Source organism: Diorhabda carinulata, chromosome 6, assembly GCF_026250575.1.
Source record: "Diorhabda carinulata isolate Delta chromosome 6, icDioCari1.1, whole genome shotgun sequence".
Taxonomy (NCBI): Eukaryota; Metazoa; Arthropoda; class Insecta; order Coleoptera; family Chrysomelidae; genus Diorhabda; species Diorhabda carinulata.
In genome coordinates this window covers 23,613,522-23,638,115 of record NC_079465.1, presented here as the reverse complement: position 1 = coordinate 23,638,115, position 24,594 = coordinate 23,613,522, and the positions used below count along the sequence as shown (strand labels likewise).

The 24,594-nt window shown below is 31.8% G+C and overlaps 3 protein-coding genes and 1 long non-coding RNA gene across 4 annotated transcripts in view; 1 reads left to right on the top strand and 3 right to left on the bottom strand.

Moving 5' to 3' along the window:
- Positions 1 to 2,845: 2,845 nt before the first annotated feature.
- LOC130895899 (uncharacterized) lies at positions 2,846 to 9,574 on the bottom strand. Its single transcript, XR_009059499.1, has 2 exons — positions 8,253 to 9,574; positions 2,846 to 3,765 (listed from the first exon to the last, which is right to left on the bottom strand). It is a non-coding gene; the product is annotated as an uncharacterized LOC130895899 (long non-coding RNA).
- A 3,576-nt stretch (positions 9,575 to 13,150) lies between these two features.
- Positions 13,151 to 24,594, top strand: part of LOC130895878 (tight junction protein ZO-1-like) — a 60,403-nt gene continuing 48,959 nt past the window's right edge. The window contains exon 1 of the mRNA XM_057803469.1: positions 13,151 to 13,250. The gene's annotated coding sequence lies outside the window, so the exon portion shown is untranslated. The remainder of the gene's footprint in view (positions 13,251 to 24,594) is intronic.
- LOC130895896 (uncharacterized) lies at positions 18,550 to 19,626 on the bottom strand. The gene is made up of 3 exons (XM_057803492.1): positions 19,441 to 19,626; positions 19,138 to 19,299; positions 18,550 to 19,078 (listed from the first exon to the last, which is right to left on the bottom strand). Exons 1-3 carry the CDS (start codon positions 19,505 to 19,507, stop codon positions 18,852 to 18,854), a joined length of 456 nt encoding a protein of 151 aa, XP_057659475.1. The 5' UTR covers positions 19,508 to 19,626; the 3' UTR covers positions 18,550 to 18,851.
- On the bottom strand, positions 20,383 to 24,322 carry LOC130895789 (uncharacterized). Its single transcript, XM_057803339.1, has 6 exons — positions 24,280 to 24,322; positions 24,080 to 24,209; positions 23,587 to 23,979; positions 23,196 to 23,530; positions 22,779 to 23,128; positions 20,383 to 21,433 (listed from the first exon to the last, which is right to left on the bottom strand). Exons 1-6 carry the CDS (start codon positions 24,320 to 24,322, stop codon positions 21,260 to 21,262), a joined length of 1,425 nt encoding a protein of 474 aa, XP_057659322.1. The 3' UTR covers positions 20,383 to 21,259.

The following is a 24,594-nucleotide window of genomic DNA, read 5'->3' as shown; positions in this document are numbered from 1 at the left end:
TCACTTTCTTCTTCTACTTCACTATATTTTACCTAGAATGAATATTATTCACTTTTAATATAATCTAATAAAGTAAACATGAAATTAATCAGTTACATTATAAATATTGAAATATAATTTTACTAATATGAAAAATCTTTATTAAATATAGTATCTAAGGTAGCCTGGACTTGTTTTGGTGCGGATACCTTGCGGTTCCCGCGTCGTAGACGACGCCGCTCTCTTCGAGGTTCTTCTTGGGTTGCTGGAAGTGGACTATGACTCTCAGGAGCAGTGCTTTGAAGACGACCTCGAGGAATGCCAAACACAATTGGACGTGGACGACTATCGTTTCTTTTATCAAACTGTGTTTCAGTTGGACCACTAGGAATTGGCATCCTGGACAAACAAAGTTGATTACCATGAAATAACCGCGAACCAAGGCACTAAGTTACAACGCCAAATTAGTTAGAGTTAAAAGTGCACCTGGATCCTCTGACAAGGAACATTGCAGGTGATTTTGATACCTTTAATTGATTCGGTCCGAAATTTCCTTCCTGGGTAGAATTCTGGTGGGGGTGGCTCTATAACTGAACACAACTTTCCTGATATTTTTGCCCAATGACAATTTTTCTTCGGCCATCGTCTTCAACTTCTGCTTGATCGTTTGGACGCTTCGTTCTGCTGGAATTTTTAGAACCGTTGGTGAACACACTGTTTACACTACACCTACACTAATAATTTCACTGTTTGACACACGTTTCGATTACCAAGTTATCGTATTCAGAGACTAAAGCATTAGCTCCAAAACGGTGGTGTTTTTGACTAGAGATACCGTGGTTAGATGCCGAGTAAATAGTTTTTATCCGATCTAGTTCTATTTGAAGTGATTAACAATATACTATAATAGAGTGTAGTTACAATAATAAACGAGAGATTTTATAAATCGCGAGTATTGAATTTAAAATTAATTTGAATATAGAAAATTTTTTTTCGTCGATTTGACGACTGTAATATTTCCATTACGCGAGATATTCTTTTGTTTTATTTGTTTTGGCAAGGTAACGCAACGATCGCTTCCAAAACTAAATGCCACGCCGGCCAATCGGTAAAGCTCGATTTATTTTAGTTTAAAAGATAAAAAATTATTCCTACCCTCGTATTACGTATGGTTATTTCGCTATTAGACTCTCCCGTATCTCGTAGATTGTCCGGTCCAGCATCCAAGCATCGGCATAGTCGACTGGCGGCAGCGATCTGTGCGAGAAAGAGACGAAACACGCGATTAGATGCGAGAAAAAAGAGAACGGCTATAGCGTTTTGTAAGTGTGTGTGTGTGTATGTGTGTGTGTTCTAGTGCCAGCTTGGATCAGTGACCGTGGCCAGCTGGCGCCATAGACTCGCCATAAATAATACCGCACAAGTAGTAGTGCTACACCAGAAGAATGCCACCGACCAGATGGTCGCCTCTCATTGTAAATAAACGTCATTTGGTATAAAACTATTCGACGATTGCATATATTCGATTTTTTTTAATATAAAAACATTTTTGCGTTATGACATCGAAATAGAAATATACGGGATGTTTTTAGAACAACGTAATTACACTATGACGGTTTCGTGAATCTTTTATACTGGGTGTTTCGATAAAAGATTGAAAATTGAATTTACTTTTATTATTCAAATTTATCACGTTACATACGGATACGTTTAAAGAGGGCGCTAGTTACACGATTCGTACTAAGTGATTAATTATATTTAATTAGATTCATGAAGAAAAATGATTTTAAAAAAGATGTTGGAAATGAAACGCGACAATTTTTTTGTAAGTGAACTCACAGAATGGTACTCGATGAGTTTGCTGAACTTTGGATTACAACCATAGAATACGATGGGTTCTACTCGATTTATAAACAAAGTAAACATTGAAAAACGTGATTATTAGTGAGACACCCTTTATAGAAATGAAAAACGATAATTTTTTTTCTACGTAAACTCATAGAATGGTACTCAAAGAGTTTGCTGTATTTTGAGTTACAACCATAGACTACGATGGGTTCTATTCGATTTATAAACAAAATAAACATTGAAAAATGTTATTATTAATGAGACACCCTTTATAGAAATGAAAAACAACAATTTTTGTACGTAAACTCACGGGTTAAAATCCTAGAATACGATGGGTTCTACTCGATTTATAAACAGAGTGAATTTTAAAAAATGTCATTATTAATGAGACATCCTTTATAGAAATGAGAAGCGACAATTTTTTTCTACGTAAACTCATAGAATGGTACTCGAAGAGTTTGCTGAAGTTTGTAGAAATCCGAAATTGAGTAAAATCAGATTTATATATTTATATCAAATATCCTTTATATTATTATGGTGCAAACGACCCGTATCATAAAAACACTTCTCACTATTCCGTCCCTCGACTCTCTCGTTTCGTCCAAGTCTTGGTATAATGCTGATTTACAACTTCGCATCTGTGTTTTCCCTTCCACATCAGCATACCATCGTACATATCTACATATTACGGATTTGTTTTTAATTTGTTATTGTAGGTATCTGCACCGATCGCCATATGGATGTTGCTATAAAGACGTCATCGTCTTCTTCTTCTTAGTCATCACATCGCACAGGGAATTTATGTTTTTCTATTGGCGAGCGTGGCGAGTCTGTTTTTAATGACAATTAGCATAATTAGGGATTTTATGGTTATGGTTGTGTCTAGTTTCATGTTTTCACTAATATACCGGGGTGTATCGATAAATTACGAATATTATTGAAATGTAAATGTTTCTTTTTCACTATGAAATCATTCAAACAACATATTTCGTTTTAAATACTGATAAAATCAAATAAATTTCGTCGTATTATTGTATTCATATTTATTATATACTTTTTCTATAACCAAAACAACGATTTATTGTACTTTTATGTTATCAAGGGAATTTTATAAATAATATTCTTTTATGTAGTGGGTGTTGGACTTTTCGGCGTCAGTACGGCGGCTTCGAATCCGACACAAACACGGCGTATTACCATCTAAGATGTGGATGATGAAGTGACGGCCTCGACAATCCATACCTCGTTTTTGGTTTGGTTCATTGTCGGCCTCCACGAGATGGTTTCCGAGAAATCAGTTATGGAATCGGCGCCGTAGAAACAAAACTAAATAAATTCATGATTACATTTGTATGAATAATAATTTAAGACGTTTTTTAACGCGGAAAAAGCAATTTCTACCCTTAACTGTTACTTTTCAAGTTTTTAATCAAGTTTTTTCAGTAAAATACTACTAAAATGATTATAGCAATATTAAATAAAAAAAAACTGTCTTTCAATTTGATTCAACGTTTCGTACGTAATAAATCTAATGGATCTAATTGCATTTAAATCAATAGTTGCACTTATCCCCGTGGAAAAAATATCTAATCATGTTAGATCGGGTGATCGCGATGGCCATTCTATCTATCCTCGACTTCTTCTCCGCCAATTTGGAAATATTATATGAAAATACTGTACTAGGATGTTCATTAGAGCTTCAGGGGTTCCTGTCTCACCAAACAACTTCTTCAGCTAAATCAGATCGAATTTTTAGCTTGACATTGCCATCTAAGACGTTCATGGGCATAACGGATGATCCGGAGAGCCCCTGGTGCATGGAAACTGAAGACCAAGTTATCTGCGAGTGCCTGGGCAAACCTCACGACCTGTCTAACGACATCGAAGGGTTCAAGTCAATAAATTAAACCATCTTGAATTGTTACATCCCGAAACGAACTGAAAATACGAAATAAAAAAGTAAATCGTGAAATATACATGGTGTTACAAAATTTTTTCAGAGATACCACCCTTATAAGGAGTTTTTATCTTCGGTGAAACTCTACACTAACCACGAGTAGTTTTTCAATATTCCCGTGACGTTATACGGGGGTGAATTTATTTCATAAACCATTTTTTCGAGATGTACTTTCATTAAACGAAATCATAACTTATTTCATTTAAAAATATTTTTTATTCTTAAATGTTTTTCTCGAAACCAATAGCTACAGATCATAATTTATTTATTTTTTGATACGATTCACAATAAATACTGGAAATAACCACGTAACATGGAAATTTTGAGGCTGTTTGAATTCGATTGTTTAAATTGTTGATATCAATTGTAGACTAATGATTTAAGGTAACCAAATAAACGGAAAACTTTGAAGATCGAGGAGGCCGATGTCTGGGCTCTTTTCGACTTAATCTAAATGTTGTTTAGCAGCCTGAACCACCATCGTGCATGTACCAAAATGACTCAAAATGTCTATAAGTAGTTCAGGGAAATCATTTTTAAATTAACTCGATCTATACTTTTTCTGAACGTGTTATAGAAAAGAATTTTGTCGCACCCTGTATTAAAAAATGCGCGTCATTATTTACTAATTTCGATAATTATTATAGTGTTGAGAATGAAAAATTCGCGTTAACGATTACGTTTAAATAAATCGAGTGATTATATTTTTGGAAAAGCGGATACGGGGAAAACACACAATTGGTTAGACCAGATGTGGTCCTTGTTACCGCCTACTATGTTTAAAAGAATTCCAGATGCGCACTTGACTCGTCTGTTTAGGTTAACTATTAGATTACAGCATAACATCTGGAGACAAGCAATATCCGTACGAGCTAGGGGCGAATGGGGCTATTTTAGAAATTTCCATTTAAAAAATAAACCGTAGAGATATCGTTAAACGGGATTTTTCAAAAAAAAAGCAGATCCCGTGTCTAGGATAGATAGAAAATTGAAAAATATTTGGGGTACAAAAATTGAATACGTTTTTTACGATTTTTCCGCAACTATTGGCAACACTGTAATGATATTTCATGTAAATATTCATTCTCGAAGTTTTTCATATCTTATTCTCATAGATGGCGCTATGAGAGTTAGACATAAACGTATATTCATTGGATGTATCAACCCTCAAAAGATATTCGTATAAAATTTCAATACAATGTTGCCAGTAGTTGCGGCAAAAAATGTATATAGAAACGAGATTAACTTTTTTTTGCAACACCCCGTATAAATAAAATAATTTTAAGGTGAAAAACATTATATCGTATTGTTGAGCGGTATTTTCGAATAAATTGAGAGAGAAAAATAACCTATTTTAAAAAATAAAATCATTTTTTCGATAAACTGTCACTTATATATTTTTGAAAACAAATATTAACTAGTTTTCCCCTTTCTTCCCTATCGAATGTATTATTTCTTTTGGACCCCTTCTACCCCGCGACCTCCTTTCAATTAGGGATATAATTTTACAGTTATACCACATGGCGTGGACCGGAAGGGTAAAAACAAATTAAGAGACAAGTGTATCTGGCATGAAAATACTTTTTTTATCTCTTTGAAGATTTATCGCTTACAAAAAATTTAAATCATCTCGGAAACAATTTTGACAACAAACAATCGCTTAATAAAACAAAACCGTTTGAGCATGTAGTACAAATTACCACTTTACCTAGTCTTAAACAAAGTGAGTAAAATGACATAAAACATGTTCTCGTTTCTGAGATACAGACTTTTAAACCTACGAAATCAGAATTTAAATTTAAGTATATTTTCTAAATTATACATTACGTATGTCAAAATAATTCTACGCTACTGTCTAAAAACCAGGGACGGTTCATGCCCGATGGTTAACAATCCGTAATCTTTACAGAGACAACCTGTACAATTTAAAGATAGCAAAACTCGATAAAATTTATGGTTTAGGAAATATGTAGATTTTTAGACTTTTTGTACATGCCATAAAGATACATTCTGTAGAAAATGAACATAAATTTAATAATTATTCACTTAATTATATACAGGATGTATTAAAACACATTCAATAATTTCTTGGAGAATTAATGAATAAATAAATAAACGTACATATTTTTGATCCAGTAGGCTACTCTTAAATGAACTTCTACGTGATGTTGAATTAAAAATTGCTTGAAATTAATTTATTTTGATGTGAATCACACCAGTTTTAGAACAAAATGTATTAGATGGGGTCGATACTGATTTTATAATGGATGGAGTCTTTCCTCATTTCCTAAATGATGTAAAAAACATTTTTCTCAACAGGAGGATTGATGAGGAATTTTCATTTGCACGGCCACCACCTTCCCCTGATTTAATACGATGGATTTCTACATTTCAATTTTTTCTTTACTTAAATTACATGTTGTACGACGGTAATTTATATACAACGAATTTAAAGATCTAAATATTTCATAAATTTTATCGAGTTTTGCTATATTTAAATTGTACAGGTTGTCCCAGTAAAAGTTACAAATTGTTAACCATCGGACATGAGCCGTCCTTGGCTTTCAGATTTGTACATACGTAATTACCAATTAAAAATTCGTAATATTCGATTATATAATTTAGAAAATTATATAAACTTCATGTACTTCTCAGAAATTTCGAATTCCTTTTGGCTCCGTGGATATTTTGATATTTTTTATAGAAAAATAAAATAAATCCAGTTTCTATTCGATATTTTCTGATGGAATAAATACAATAGCAAAAATCGACGAAATTATATTTACAATTTCCTTTTTTATTACGAGGACACTTCCAAAACTTTCAATTACTTGTTGTTAAACAACATCTGTCTTAGAAATCATGAGGAATTTGCATCACGCAAACAAAAATCCTATAAATCTTTCGAGATTCATTTTATTATTCGTTTCATAATATTAATTACCATCCAACTGAACCAACATTAGAAATAAGCGTTATTAATACAAAAATAACGAACGAGACTCTATATTTCATGTTATGTAGTACACAGCGGTGATATCCAACTGCACAATTGAAATTTGATTGATTAAAAAGCGTTTAAAATACAATATGGGTGATTCCGTTCTAACTGTGATTTTTTGTATTCAAAATTTCAAGATTTTAAAATTTAACTTTTCTAACTTTTTTATGCATATTATTCATCTATTTTACTGTAAAAATAAAACTCTAAGAGGAATTTACTACAACTTCAAAGTATCACGAGCAAGACACAAATGTCGGATTTTGAGTTCCACGGTACTGACTCATTTATCCACGGTACTGACATGGTAACTTAAGATATTAAACAACAAGTGCATCAATTTTCCTCAGTTTGATCATAAACATTAGAATTTATAAGGTAATTAGTTTAAATCATTTGTTACGACAAAAAAAATTAATAATTTATCGGTAAATTCTAGGAATGGACATGTCACGGTACTGACATTCAAGTGATGTAGTATAAGTTTTCTTTAAGTGGCAAGTTATATTGTATAAAAATAATGTTTAAATATCTTAAGAATTATTCAATTAACACAAAATTTTTATTAATTGATTATTAATTAATGACTAGTACAAAAAAACAATACAGGACATTGAATATCACAGTTAGAACGGAATCACCCATATACACTAAACTAAGTCGCGCGTGACGCATCTCTAGAAGCTGCGTAACTTCGATGAGATCTAAGCGCTCGGAATTAACTTCGCTTCGATTTAAAACGCCCCATTTGGGTTCGTGAAAGTTATATAGGTTTTTACTAAAACGTGTACCAGCTATTTAGAAAGAAAACTTGGAATTTTAGACTCTCGCGTCTTTGATATTTTTATTTGGATAGTTCAGTTAGAGAAAAAAGTGTTTTATAATAGCGAGAGTGTATTAAAATTATGTGCAGTTGGTTCGGCTACGAATATGTCGCGGGGTCATGATATACATGTACACAAACAATGTACCGAGCGAATCCAAAATACCGAGCCGTAGTTGATTAGGACAAATCTCCCGAGTGGCGCCGATTTTATGTCGCTGTCGCCACCGACGCTTCTCTACCAGCGCCAATTTTTCTCTTCTTCTCTCCCTCTCTCAGTATAATCCTTACTCTGTTTCAGTGTACACACCTGGTGGTCTATGGTGTAATCGACATTAACATCGTTTGAAATTAAAAAAAAATGCATGGGGTCTAAAACGCATATCTAGAAAACTTTACCTACCAAATTTTTTTAAAATCGGATGAAACGAAATATAAAAGGCTAGTTATAGATAGACACCTGTCTCGAGACCCAAAATCCTTTAAAAAAAAAAAAATTGCATTTCAAAGGCTCACACAAACATATCACAACGAAAAATATTCAAAGAGGTTTTACAGAATCGAATCTAAGGTGAATTTTGGTTGGTAATTTGGGAAATAAAATTTCGTTCTTCAATATAATACAGGGTACGTCAATAACTTACCTGTTGTACTACTACTCTGTCGGAATTTTTGATTAAGAAGAAATTTCTTCAATTACTGACGATGAAACCAAAATCTTTTGAACAATATCAATTTTGCTGAGCTTATACTCTCTCCGTGTCGTTTTAATTGGTTCAAATTGGCGCCTGGATTGTTTAAAAAAGTAGCTGAAACACGCTTGAAGCAGTGACCAATATGTATTCCAGGGTATGTTGAATTGGACGTGAATTTGATTAATTTTTAAAAAATAAACGATCTTTGTTCGATTTTTTATTTTTGGTCAAGTCTGGGCTACGCATTGGCCAATTCATAGCGACTAACTATCCAGAAACCTCTTCCAAAAAGCACGTTTTCTTTTAGGCTTGAATCTTTCTATAGGTCCCTCGTATGGACACGATTCGTCACTTCAATTAACGTGTTCTGTGGTAAATCGAGCTGAGGTTCATTTACAGCTAGAATCAAGTCTTCTTCGTACTGTCCAGCCACTCTTAGCGTCACCAGGTAATGATATAGGTAAAATCTGGATACAGCACAGATTTCTCGCTGATTTGGTCTTGTCGTAATAGGGTGACTGCTTTGAGCAATTTTCAGGTAAAATTCTTATTCGTTTATAATGAAGAAGTGACTAATTGAACATGGTGGATCAAGTAGATAACCTTTTACAAAAATCAGCTACCCCTAATTAATACTATTGTAAAAAAGGGTGGTTATCGATCATAACGTATTATTGGACTGTGAGAACTAAAGATTTTATTAAGAAAAATGTAATTTTTGTCTGTGATTTGCGATTGCACGATTTTTTTTTCGTTTCCGTCTAGTCCGTCTCTGCGTAAAAATAATAAGAGAAATATTAGGTGTCGGTCTAGCCACCATCCAGTCAAGTGTACTGGACGAACCCTCCGAGAAAGTGACGAAAAATATGAAAATATAACTAAACAGACAAAGAAGGTGAGATTAGTCTCTTGATACAATAGCTTTTGATGATCAGTGTACCTGTTTGTGTGTGGGTATCACGCTGGGTCCACAAATTTCGGAATTGATGGATGTTGTCGGTCTGGCGCCAGTCTTTTAATGGACAAATGCCCATAGCAATACTATTTTGAAATACCTCAAATTCTTAAACTTTACCATTATTATTTTTAGAAATTTCATGCAAATATACAACTGTCATTACTTTTTGAACGAATTCGAGACGTTTATTTAATAAATTGGAATTCTCGAATGATTATATATTAAAATCTAAACGTGGTATTGAAATAGATTTAAATCTGTATCTATTAGGTTCAATTAAAATTCCGATAACCTTTATGTCAGACACAATTCGGTTAATAAACATAATATGTTGTCAAAACATCAACATATGTTAACATTCAATTTAATGTCATTAATTAAATTTTTATTTATAATTAGTTTAAGTCTGCCACTGGTACTAGGCCATAATTATACAGTTTGACATTTAGAAGAGTAGTTGAAATGTGTTTTATAAAAAGAAGAAGATAGTGCCAACTGCCAATGCGGTGCCAAGACGACGTCAACATGCCAATAATGTTGCAAAAGGAAGCGACGTCTGAGCATTCGAAAAAATGACATTCCCTTTGTTGACGATTAGGAATCAGAAATATCCGAAGCTAAGTTTATATAAATAGATTTTAAAAATTGTATCTCAAAGTCTAAAAGTCTGTTTTGACTTTGACAGTTGAGATAAACGTTGTGACTAATATTCCTAACATCGGCATTGTTCCCGTATTATTAAATTCCTATTTAAGAGAATATAACCTAACAAAAAATTATTTTTGGTGAAAATTTAAATCATTAAAAATTCGAAATAAAATATTTTTACAAATCTTTACGATTTTCGACTTTTTATTATTCGACTTTTACCAAGTACGTCACGGCAATGCAAATTTCGATTCAATGTACGAGGGTTGTCTGAAAAGTTAACAAAGATACAGACATTTCGTTTTAATAGTCATTTACAACGGGAATTTCATACTTTTGGTTCTATAAAATCGAAAAATCATCCGATTTCGATGAATTTTTTTTAAATTTCGTTTTTACGACGGATTTATAAAAAAATGAAAACTTGTATTGGTTAGGTTAAGTCAGGTTGGGGGTGGGTGTGAACTTATGAATGGGATAATAATTAGATATCAAGCACAACGCCTTTACCGATTAAACGTGTTGGCGCTGGCGGCGGCGACAAATACTTAGACTGGCGACACTCACTCACGCGCATACATAAACAAAGATATGACCGAACAACTTTAAAAGGATAGAATTTCTAAATGCAGGATGTGAAGGCGTAGCAGTCACATGTGGAACAATAACTTTGAACGTGCAAACATATCGTTTAACCGCTCGTTTAATTTTTATGCGACATTTTCTCGAAAGTTTGTCCTACATATACAGAATCTACGAGAACCGGAGAATCCAACATACGAAATTTTAGATAATTCATATTATTACATTCGATAATTTGATTCAAACTATTCGAAACTGCGCTCAAAATCGCTTGGATTAAAATAGAATTGGTCGTACACCAATTGCACTCGACTTTTTTATTCTCAATTAAATCCAACGCGTGATATAACATCATTTATATAATTTTATTCGTCGTTAGATAATTGAAATTTATCGATTTTATCAGTACCTATTTTCTGTTTGTATGTATATATTACGAGGGTTATTATATGAGTTTTTAGATATGACAATATGTCAAATTTGACATTGTCCTTATAAAGTTTGACATTTCCAATGGTGAACGTACCCAGAAACGTAGAACGGTCAATTCTAGACGGTACACTAGCATTTTTTTACCAGTAGTGTTCGAAAAATTCAAGGAAAGCAATCTTAGAAGACGAATCATTCTTCTCAACGACACGTCTTATAACAAGTTGAACTTAGTATGAGTCCAATTTGTTTTTCGGTATCGTCGCGTATTTTACGACAATTCCGCATATTTTGACTTATTATCATTATAATTCCGTTTCGGTTAAAGGACGTTCGGTTTTAATTTTTTCGGAACGGGTGTAATCGGTCCGCGCCCGTTGAAATGCGGTCCGTTTACACGGAAAGCTGAAAAGGTTTATACACACCTGTTCGTTAATTGGTGGTCTACATATAAACAGGCATGCAGGCACCGTGTTTGTGTGTATATACGTCCGACACCCGCAACGCACACCTCGTCATAGCTCGAACTGTACAACAACCAGGATGCAATTAGACATTAGTCGCAATTTATAAATTAAACGTTTGTTTAGTTTGGCAGATTGTAAGCGGGGATGTACCCTTGGGGTGGTTATTATTTCTTACGTATATTATTAATTTATAAATCATTAAAAATTTATCGATATATATATATATATATATATATATATATATATATATATATATATATATATATATATATATATATATATATACAAAAATAACTCGAAGTATTGAATTATTTATTATAAATATAATTCGATTTCGTATTTGGCATTTCTAATTAACCAAACTCCTTATTGAGGCGTCAAAACAAGAAACCAGCCTCATTGTAATAAAAAAGAAGATGAGAAGAAGAAAAAAAGTCATAGCGGTAGAAATTATTTTATACCGTGGGAGCCCACGGTTTTACCAGTCGAAGTTATTTTAGATATGCCGAAGTAGCATGTTTAAATTTATAGTACGGTCCATGAGGATCGAACAGAAAAATATGAAAACTCGGTTGTACAAAAATATTAAAACTTCGACTTTATTAATAATAATTACCAGGTGTAAAATAATGTTTATATCAGAATCTTCGGATTACGCGATTTGTTGTATTTCTGTGTAAAAGAATATTGAACAAAAAGACCGATTTCAAACAGTAATTTATTGATTCTTAAACTTGAACTTATAAAACAAAAAAGGAAATTGTTTTAAATATCTTTGTAGGGCAGCAAATTAAAAGCTTGATGAAATGCTTTTAAAAAAGTTGTACATCGTTCGAAATATGTCGAAAAAAATTGAGGATTATTTTCTATGTGTCGTATTAACCGTGCTAAATGACGTTATATATGATTATTCCCATTCGACAGGTACTGCCGGCGATTTCAACCGGTAGACTGAAAAGTTGGCCGCCTGACCATAACAAGCGATCGGACTTCTTGATGGCGCCAGATGTTGCTCGACGCCGCCGGCTACACTCGTTGCCATCACGAGAAAATATATTATTCATCGTGCCAAAATATCATTTTCAACAAATGTTTATCACATGTTAGAAATTTATTATTACATAAACGATATTATAATAAATATTACCAAACGCCATCTGACGTTTACGAATTGAAATTTCACCATTCCCCGGAATTTCTACATTGATTTTTACATTTTCGACGACCTCGTATAATCATCGCGGTCGCAATGGTCCATAAAAGGATTCGGTTGAATGCTTCAAATATCATTCCTTATAAGACGCGGAAAGGTTTAACTGGATTTGTATACGTGTACGAAGATGTACATTTCTCCCTTTTATTTCGAATTACGTCATATTTATAAAAACATCAAAGTAAAAATGCGAAAACCATTTAAAGCAAACAAATATCAGCGGAATATCAAACGCAATTTATATTGTTTAACGAAATTAAAATTCTTATCACGTAAAATTTAAATTAATTACCTTATATTATCACTCGTTTAATATTTAAAATACATTTCGTATCTATTTATTCGTAGATAAAATACGGATTAGACAGAATTATAATCAGAAAAAAATTATTATATTTTATTTATTAATTTAATAAAAGAAATTAATGCACGCCTATGGAAATTCATCATTCCAGACGTCAACTATCGCCCTCTATGTTGGTCAAACCACATCAAAATTGACACTACTTTCAATTGTTCTATGGTAAATAGATGAACTAATTAATTTAAGCGGGCATCGGTTTAAAGAAGTGTCTCCATTTTGCGATGTGTTAGTTTGTGAATTAAAGTTTTAGTGATTTAATTAGTGATGTTTGTCCATATCTAACAAGGTAATAAATAATTCGAGTTATTATTAATAATTATTGATTATATATTGTTATACTTATTTTCAAAATTATATAATTTAAATTACGATTAAAATTCTGAAAAACTAACCTCAAAATGTCTATACAACAAAATTGCCAATATGTCCGATCTTATATTCATAATAAAATATTTAAATAGTTTTGTAAATTTCCAGGTACGTACTTTATCCCAATGAAAAAAACTACCCACGTAATTTAGTTTAGAATAAAACCCTTCAGATGGTTAATATCAATTTAACAACAATAACTTTTTATGTAATCAATCCCTGTATATCGGATGGCCGTTGCCGAACAAATTTCACACTCTATAATCGACCTAAATAAGCATATAGGGGTGTTCGAGATATAAGCAGGTGTCTTGTCAGGTTCTAACGATTATAGTAGGTCAGATTTTCGGTATTAGAATACAGGTGAAAGAATTCTTTATAAAAAATTGTTCGACGTAGCATAACTAAAGTTTTTCTTCGGTATTATAATATTTCGATCTATAAATATCAAGTCTCCCTCCGCGTTCCATTTCTTTCACGTGCTTTAGAAAGTAGAATCTTCCTCATTCGTTTCGATGGTATCAAAAATGCAAATACCCCAAAAAAGCAGGTGGACCCCTCAGCTGGACACAAGGTGTATTCAATAATTTTCACAACCACCATTCGGATGAAATCATTTCTTAAATTACTTTTTTTAAACATACAAAAATATTTTATTTTTCGAAAATTTCAGAAACTGGACTTTCTATTGGAAATTTTTTTCTATAAAAATTGAAAAGTGAAGAGTTTATCGTATTTTTCGTTCATTCAGGTACAGGTGTTGAGATAGGGGTAGTGAAAAAAATTTCTTCTCGTAACCAGTTTTTTTAGGGTTTTTTTAAGGGTCGAAACATTGAAAAAATGAGGGTTATAGTAAATATAATAAACTAAAACTTTGAATGATCGTTATTTTGAAATTTTATATCGAATTGATACGAAAAAAAAACTAATTTTTCAAGTAAGTTGAGTAACTTCTAAAATAGGGGTGGTTTTTGAGGATTTAAGTGACTTTTATATGTCCTAGAATATGCAATGATACTAATTTTAATTTTTATTAATCGATTATTATTAACAAACTAATTTTTTCAACTAATTTTCACATTTGGGGTGGTTTTAAAAGGCTTAAATGATTATTTTTTAATTGTAGATCAAATTTCTATGGAAAACTAATTATTAAAGTAGTTTCCTTTCCCAATAAGGGTGGTTTTTACCACATCAAGAAAATGCGAGGTTTAATAATTATCATAATTTAAAATAATATTTTTATATCAAATTAATACGAAAAAACTTGATATTTGAAGTAATTTCTCGAATAGAGGTAATTTTTAAGGGTTGAAACATTGAAAAAATGATAAATTAACTGACTGTCGTATCTTAAGACAACTAATTTTTTATTTTAAGATCCAATTAATATTAAAAAAATCATTTTTATAACAAATTTTTTTGTTTTATCGTGGTTTTTAAAGACGTACAACGTCTGTACTTAATTATTACACGTTTAGAGGCGTTATTTTAATTGAAAAAACATCGAATTTCATAGTTTGGTAAATGATCAGCTTTAGGATTAAATCTCAATTCCTTAGAATTAAAACGAACTACCAGAAATTTGCGACGATGATACTACAAATAATACCTGAACCAATATATAAATTATGGAAAAAATGTATTAATTTTCCTTTTAGCTCTAAACAAATTTCCCAGCGATGTTTTCAATAATTTCTATACCTTTTTTATAATAAGAATCGTCAAGTATTTCAAAATTGCCATTAAAATCTTTGACCACTAAATATGGGAATAATACGTGGTATCTAAATCTGGCGAATAAGGTGGATGAGGTAGCACTTCAAACTTTGATTCATTAATTTTGGCCATTGCACTTTCTTCTCGGCATAATTTCGTGGCTCAAACGTTGCAATAAGCTCGCATAATATTCGTCGTTGATAATTTGTCCTTTTTCAATATCGTCAATGACAATTACACGAAAACCCTTGTCTGCAGATGGAATAACCTTTGGAGCCCTTTTCCTTCCACGGATCCCTAACAAATATTAAACTACATGGCAACATATGTTGTATAGATTGTATACTACAGTGTACAGTACAAGCAACTACCGCCATCTCTAGGTCAAGTCGTGGACGATCCTCGTACTATATTTTCGTTCCGGTTCATATCTTTAGATCAAAGCAATTTAAAGTAAAGTAAATTAAGTCACGATGTTATTTGTATTGAAAATAGAATATATAACGACATATTTTAACAATTTCGATACAACTTGCAGTTAAAAATTATATTAATTTATTATATTTGTCGTTTGTTAAAAGTGGAAATATCTTACAGTACGACAAATTTATTTGTAAAGGATTCTACTTTTCTAAAAACGTCGAAGCAGATGGTTTATCGTGAAATCGAGCGCGGTCGTCGTAGCTAGACAGATGTACGGCACCTGCGAACTGGTGGAGTGTGTGTATGTACAAGTCCACCTGTGCGCAGGGCCCATTATCGCTAAACCCATGCAAACACAACCTGCTCCTACTTACCCATCGCGTTATACTATTATGTTATTATCTTTTGAAGAGGATCTCGATCAATATATTTTCCGAAAAAAGAATAAACGAAACCGTACAGGGTGATGTGAATTAAAGTCGATTTTTTCACTTGGAGCACGTTTCACAAGAAAATCAACAATAAGAACAAATATTTTTCTTATTTTGTCTGGGTGGATACCGAGAGAAATTTTTTTTATTTACGGAATTATTGAAATTAAAACGGAAGTAAGTAATAACGAGGGGCCTTCTGCAAATTTACCGCACCGGTTGTTTCTTCCGTTTAGGAAGACGGGTGCACTAAGAAAGAAAAATATTTTCTTACACCTGTGTTTAAAAAATAGCATATGGCCCGCGCTATTTTCGGATTGTTTATTTTCTTCGTTTCGTCGTTTCGTACCCTAAAAGTCGAAAGGAACTATAAATACATAACGATGGGGTATTTATTATCAAATTAACGATGTTTGTAACCGTCGATTTTTCCAAAAACCGGCACTACACTCGTCAGCAGCCTTTATCAAGTACTAAAATAATAATTCTTACTTTATTTACTTTTATTTTAAACGTGACAACATCGCATATCATCTTTCCTCCAATATAAACTATCATAATAGAATAAATTACAGTGTTGCCAAGTTTTAGTTCATAAATATCGTTCCTACAATATTAAATTTTTTATTTTTCGTAAAATTATTATTATAAAAAAACTGTTTTTATGCGTTAATTCAATTATGAATGAATCGAATGTCGAAATCTCTATAGCACACATACCGAGTTCGAAATCAACCCCTATCAAGTGAAATTACCCCTATCGATTAATCAACGTTGTGTGAATAACACACGTAAAGATGAATTATCGCTATTTGACCGATATTTTATAGTCGAGTGCCGCATATCCAGTCTAATTAAAAGATATATTTCGAAATGGGTCCCATCTGCTTTCAACTACGCCATTTGCAGTTCGTAGATAGCCGGCTGCCGACGCAGAAGGCGTCGGTCAATTTTGGAATAGATCAAAGCACCTGTGCGCTTTTTTTTTCTTCATTATTTTGCCCACGGTCGATGTTAATTTTATACGAAGCCACAATTTTTTAGTTCCCAATTTTCATATTATTTATTTATACCTATATTAATGGCGCACAGTTTTCTGTTTTTTTCATATTATTCTAACAATTTATCTCATCAATAATCCACTTAACAATTCACGTGAAATTCAGAAACCATTTTCTTATTAATACTACTGAATCTTCCCAACTTTCATTTACACCTCGTATTATTATAATTTATAAAAAAAGTTCAAACAGTGATTGGAAAATCCGAGTTGAAATTCGTGTATTGGTTTAATCTGGAACTGCTAATACTGAATCATATTTTTGTTAAAATAATAGATACAATAGACAACCTGTATATATTTATGCATAACTGTATAAAATTGGGTAAATCAAATAACTAGTGACTAATAAGTCGAAGGGTGTTAAAAAAATGGTCAAAAACATTGCATGCAATTTCTCATTAGTCATACGAAAAATAGCGTACACAATTCGACAGCTTCATTCAGGATCGTGTCAATTTTGTCATAATAAAATAATAAAAAAAACATTTACTTCATTAAATTCTTTTAATATTCAACAAATATCGCCATAAACTAGATACACATATCTCTATACAAACGATGTTAGTTATAATTACGAGGGTGTTTTGAAAAGTTACCTAATTCAACTTGAGGATGTAGATATTTACTTATATAAGAGATTCAAACTTAAATTTTGACGCTCAATTTCTGTTTGACAATCGTATAAATATAAAAGTCGTCGTGAATGTATTTCTGATAATGCTAAAACTCACGAATTTGGCTCGTGGTAACTTTTACCAGTTTCCTAACCTCAAAATTAAATTAAAACGAGAAAAAAATATTAGGAAATGATTATGGAAAACAAAATTTTGTTTGTTAAATCGTATATGGAATTTAACTAGTTCGTTGTTATCATATTACATTGTAGTAAATAATACAAAAAAACCATTTTTGTTGCTATTATATAAATAAATATTCGTAGGTACGTAGTATTTACAAATCGTTATTTTTAACTGTATCTAGAATTTATTCCATCTCTATTTTCGTTCTCCCACCACGAGAATATTCTTTGACAGTTTTCTGTAATATATCAAATTTTTAACCTTGTAAGTTTATAGTTGAATGCAAAGATGGCGTAACAAACGTCGATTCAGTCTTATCTTCTCAATAGTAACCAACATGAATTTATTTACAATAATGCTCGTAAAAATTCACGCGTAATTGTACTTAATTTTCTGAGATTAGGTGGAAAATGTATAAATTAAAGGAATATATTATTAATTCAGGTGCGATATTGGTACACAAGGTGCTCAAAATTAAGAAACAATTATAAGTAAAAATATTATATAGGAAAGTATGTAAAATTAAATCATTTAGAGCAATGTGGGTCATAGAAAATAAATTATAATTTAAATATTTAGGTTCGAGTTGATATTTATATATAGAGGGAGTTGATTACAGTATCAAAAAGTTATTTTAAAGACTGTAAAGGTGTTAAATTTCACAAATTCATTGATAAAACTTCATTTCTGTCCTTAATTATTGAGTTCCATTGAATATAACCCTTTGAGCCTTTTCATCTTATTGGATTAGGAGGTGGAGGGGTGGAATTATAAAATGTGGACATAAAAATATTTTTATTAAAAACGTTCTTTATAAAAATTATATAATTGGACGGCATGCATTACAAAATAAAGTCAAGTTATAAGTTGTGGTGTTCACGATGAGCTACATAACAAAGTTTTAAAAAATCAGATCTATACAATTATTAGAGCTAAAAAAATATATTTTAACCCCTAACACCTATCTTTAAAAAATGAATTTTTTTTAAAAATTGAAGAAGATTTTTTGGATTTCCAACTACCTGGTTGCTACAATATCATATACATAAAAATATTTACACAACTATTGAACTTTGAGCATCCTACCGCACCAACCTGATTAAAACAAAAATACTAGTTGTGGTCCAAAGAAGAACGGGCGAGATTGCAATACGAGAAGAAATATTGCAACCGTCTTTGGTATTGCAAGTGCAGTATTCCATGAAAATGTTGTAAGTTCCTGTTCTCATTAAACAGAAACGTTCGTCTCCGGCGATTCCAGGCTCGCCTAAATAAGCACAGCTCCTTATGTACTTCCATACACCATGTACTGAAAATATACGGAATGTATGTATTACCTTGGTTATGATATGTGTTTTAGGTACATACCTTTTTGTCTAATTTTTCTGCACATTGTGGGTAAGACTCCCGGTAGATAATCCAATTCTTTCAGTGTAGCACAATCCGTTATTGCGAATGTGGCGTTATCGAAGGGATCCGAACATTTCGGATCAGCATCTGATCTACAATCCCAACATTTTATAGACAAACCTGTTGATTTAAAATGATAATTAAAATTAATGTAGATAACTTTATAAGATTTAAGTATTAATTATAATGGAAATATTTTATCTTTTAATTAATAGATGATACATAATGGGCGAGGCTTGTGTATTGAAATGAACAACTTACTCGATTTTATTAAAATTGAAATCAACACTAACGTAGCTAGAATAACGAATTTCAAATTAAATTCCATAATTTAAATAGTTCAACTCATAAACACAAAAATAATTTCGTAAACAAAATCAAGTTGTACACATAAGAAAAGTTGTGACATTAAAACGATTACGACGCCACCGAACGTGAATTATTATAATTTGACATAATAAATATTTTATACAACCAGTATTACACCTAAACAAAATGTGTTAAGTGTTGCCTATCTCATGTAGAAATTGCAAAGTGAAACAAACGTAATACTAATGTAAATACCAAGTGAAAAATAGGTTGCATAACTTATTAGTATGAAGAACGGGAAAAATCTTTGTGTTTATTTAATTTCCAATTTTTTTAGCAATTTGGTTCGATAGGAGCATGATAAGATTCGAATATTTTTCATATTTAATTGGATCATTCTTCAATTTTCACTGTTAATAGGATAATTAACAAAATAATATTAAAAATGTAGTATTGGTGAAAATATAATTTTGAAACGCGAGTTTTTATATATTCTCATTTTTATACCATTAAACGATGCAATTACATAAACTGCTACTTTTCGTATTCCCCACAGCAAAAAGAATGCATCAAATCATATATTAGAACTAACGTCAACTATTCCCAAAAACGATAGTTCAATTTTTCAAAAATAAATTCCAATTCGTACATTTTGATTATCAGAATAGAATAAAACAAAAATTTCCGATTCTTTTCCACAAATAAAGTGTAATAACAATTGCATAGCTTACTAAATAATAATAAGCGAGAAACTGGTTGCATACCTTTTGTACAACAAATGAGAAAAAAGTTGCCAACCTTTATGGTAGAGTTTGTTCGATATTTGTCAAAGATTTGGTAAATATATGTTTATATATTCGAAGTGGTTTGTTTAAAGGTAAATAAAAAGAAAAATAAATTTCACATTTTTATTAGTTTAAACTACAATTTGATTTGAACAATATCTAAAATACATCTAAAAAAGCATAGCGTGAGGTTTATGAAAAATTTTCAATAAAATTATTTTATATTAAGTAGTGATAAAATAAAAAATACATCGATTCACTTATAATTTAAAAACAAAATGTAGCATTTATTAAAGTGCGTTATTTGTTGAGAAGCACGTAAAATGTGAATCAATAAATTGCTGTTTTAAAATTGTTTATTAATCATAATTAAATATAAAGCCTTATCAAATATTAATAATTATCAATCTGTAATATAACGGGGATTTCGTTATTATCGAATGACCTTTAAGATTACCAAACATAATACCAACTGATTTATCTAAAATCGTATTTCTATACAATTTGGGATTTGAAGGACTTGAAATATATAATCAATTTTTTTCTTTATTTTACTAGAAATAAAGATAAATGTTGAAAAAGGATGAACTGGCTATTTTGTAACCCCTTTACCTGATATAAACTAAATTTTAATGGCGTTATCTTACTGATTATAGGTGTAGAAGATTTACGAATATACTTAGAATTAATAATTAGATATTTTTTAATAGTTAGACTAACATGCAGTAGTCAAAAGCATTTTTAATATTGAAAAAAAAAAAAATAACTGCATATTAGTCCAAGAAAATTAGACAAAATCACACACATACCTACACCGATAAAAATCTTTTAGTATGTTTATGATTTCGATTAATAATAATAATAATGAAGAAAAATATTTTGATATAAAATAAAAAGAAAAATGAGCCGAACGCAAGAAGAGGGGATTAAAATATTTAACAAATCCTAATTAAAAATATATACGAAAAAAAAAAGAAAAAATAAATTTAATTATTGGCGGACAACAAGTTGATACAGCGATCGACGTCCAACAACTGCAAAAGAAATTTTGTGTCTCTCATCAATTTGCCAGATTGCCTGACAATGTTCAATAATTTATTTTCCGGTAAGTTGAGTTGTTCGTTACAAATCGACAGAGTGTTTAATAATCCTTCGTCGACCTAATGAATAAAAAAAAATATTTAGAATCACCGTGTATTTGAACAAAATAATTTGTTACAAATAACGGAATTCGTTTGACGTTTATTAGCTTATATTTATTTTAGTAGCAGGCGGTTTATTTACAGTATTTCTTCTGAATAATTTTTAGATAAGTCTATTTATTTAGTTCTTTTCGATTCTTAAACTTTGTTGAATTTTATTTGTAGTATATAAATGATTTGTGTATTATACAGTGTGTAAATAAATACGAAAAACGTTACGATGTATTTTTAGAGCCACTGTGTATATATTTTCATCGATAATGCCGTAAATTGGTTTGGGAAAGAAAATTAGATACTAACAAAAATATGATAAGGGTGAAAAAAAAGAAAAAACTGATAAAAAATGAAAATTATTCGTTAAAAAGTTTTATACTGGGGTTGGACAATCAAAATTTCGTTGGTTAATTTTCGTTATTAAATTTGAATTTGAACAAAATAATTTTTTATAAATAACGGAATTAGTTTGACGTTTATTTGCTTATATTTATTTCAGTAGCAGGCGGTTTATTTACAGTATTTCTTCTGAATAATTTCTAGAAAAGTCTATTTATTTAGTTCTTTTCGATTCTTAAACTTTGTTGAATTTTATTTGTAGTACATAAATGATTTGTGTATTATACAGTGTGTAAATAAATACGAAAAACGTTACGATATATTTTTAGAGCCACTGTGTATATATTTTCATCGATAATGCCGTAAATTGGTTTGGGAAAGAAAATTAGATACTAACGAAAAATATGATAAGGGTGAAAAAAAAAGAAAAAACTGATAAAAAATGAAAATTATTCGTTAAAAAGTTTTATACGGGGGTTGGAGAATTAAAATTTCGTTAGTAAATTTGTATTTGATCAAAATAATTTTTTATAAATAACGGAATTCGTTTGACGTTTATTAGCTTATATTTATTTTATTAGCAGGCGGTTTATTTGCAGTATTTCTTCTGAATAATTTCTAGAAAAATCTATTCATTTATTTCCGTTCGATTCTAGAACTTTGTTGAATTCTATTTATGTATTGTTTGGTGTGTAAATAAATACGAAAAACGTTACGATATATTTTTAGAGCCACTGTGTATATACTAATAGAGGTTTAGAATAAGAGGGATTTCGTTGATAAATTTCGAAAATTGGCGTCAATTAAAGATTTGAACAAAAAAAAGTGAAAAGGAAAAGTTTTTGATGAAAATATCACGATGGGATGTTTTCCTATCTTTGTCTGTGGTTATATTATAGCCCATCTTTTGAAATGTTGTCTCTTTAATAAAATGGTACGTAGAGAAAGGATTCGTTTACAACAAACTCACCTCCGGTTTCATAAAGTCGGAAAACTTTAATTTTATACGTTGTTTGCCCATATTTTGATAAAAGATGGTGAATTCGTCCCCGTTCATCAATAACTTGAAATAAATACCGGCGATTAAATCGCCCTTTTGATCCCTAGATAACAAACTTCTGAATCCGTAAACCAAATTTCTTCTTTCGGTGACATCGACGGCGGTCAAATAGGGTCTACCGACGTAGATGATTCCGACGAAAGTTTCTTCTTTACCTTTCCTCGTCGTTTTTTCGTTCCATTCGACGAAATGCGTGTGCGGAGTGAATTGGTAATTGTATTCTTTACGGATATCGTTGTCTTCGGATTGTATGAACCAACCTAAAACATCGGCGTCATATATACGTATATACGATGCGATCAAAATAATTCGGATGCGTGCACCTACCTGTATGCGGATACGCGCCGTCCGACATGACGGTGACGACTCTAGAAACGTGATATCCGGGATCGCACAACATGGTCGCCGTTCTTCCGGAAAATTCCACTTTCAAACACATCAACACGTGTTCTTTTTCTAAGGTGTGCGGAACGGATCCGGGATCGAATCTACAAGTGTTGGTGTAACCGATCGAACTCTCGACGTCTTCCTCGCAAGATACCACGCAAATATGGTTACCTATACCTGGATACTTACTTTCCAAATTGAATCTCAATCGATTCCACAATTCGAAGGCCAATCCAACGCAAGTATAATGTTCCGAAGTTATCGGGGGGGAATATCTGGGGAAAATGGGGTTTTTAAATTGTTATAAAATAATGTTTGAAGGAAAACTTACAGATGGAAAAACTCAAGTAGGTTATCGTTGCCGCTTTTTTGGAACGTTTCGTAAAATTTCAAAAAATTGCCAACGGTATCGTAATTGTGTTCTTCCAAGACTTTGCGTAGTTGCATCTCGATTTCGCACGCCAACGTTTCGTATTCCCTGATGTTCTTTAATCTATAAGGAACGATGTATTCCTCCTCCCAACCCGGGAGAGGTAAGGGATGTTCCAACGGCCACAGACCATTGTCTTGTTCATCTTCTATAAGTTGGGCTAGAGTGCAGCTAACCGCGTCGGCTCGTCGTACGACATCGTCGCCGATTAAATCCCCGTGAGCCCCGTAGACGGGCTCCTGCTTTGACCCTAGGAGGGTTCCATTTTGAGACCAAGCGTTCTCGTTCGCGAGTCAACTCGGCCATTCGCAGCCCCAACGGCCAACTGTTGGTTCCAACGATCTAAAATCCTCAATTTATTAACAAAATAACAAAATAATCTAATTTCATTTACCTATCGGAACTGGTTTCTCCGTTGGGAAGAATAGGACCGGAGTATGACGCGCTTTTATTAGAAAAAGACTCGTGACCGGCTGCATTTTGATCAGCGGTACACAAAGACTTTAACGGCTGTATATCACGCTCTGAAATCGTAAACGAAAAAATTATACTATACACTATACAGTTGATGGTTCACAAAAGCTCTAATGGTACGTCGAAAATTTGCAGGGAGGAATTGGGGTTGTAACCTAAACATACGGGATCGATCTCTCAAACATCAACAAATCTTGTTCAACAGCTGTACTAAAAGTTATTCTAAATCTACCACATGATTGAATCATCAAGGAAAAATCGTTCCCGAATGATGACCAAACCTGGGACGTGCCTCGGGATGATGTTGAAGTTTAGCTTTGAGAAAAACTTCACCTCAATAATAAACTCTAAAAGAAAGTTCACGGATAGATCTAAAGCAACAGATTGAACTGGAATTGGAGTGCAAGCAACCAGAACCAAACACACTGAAAGCAA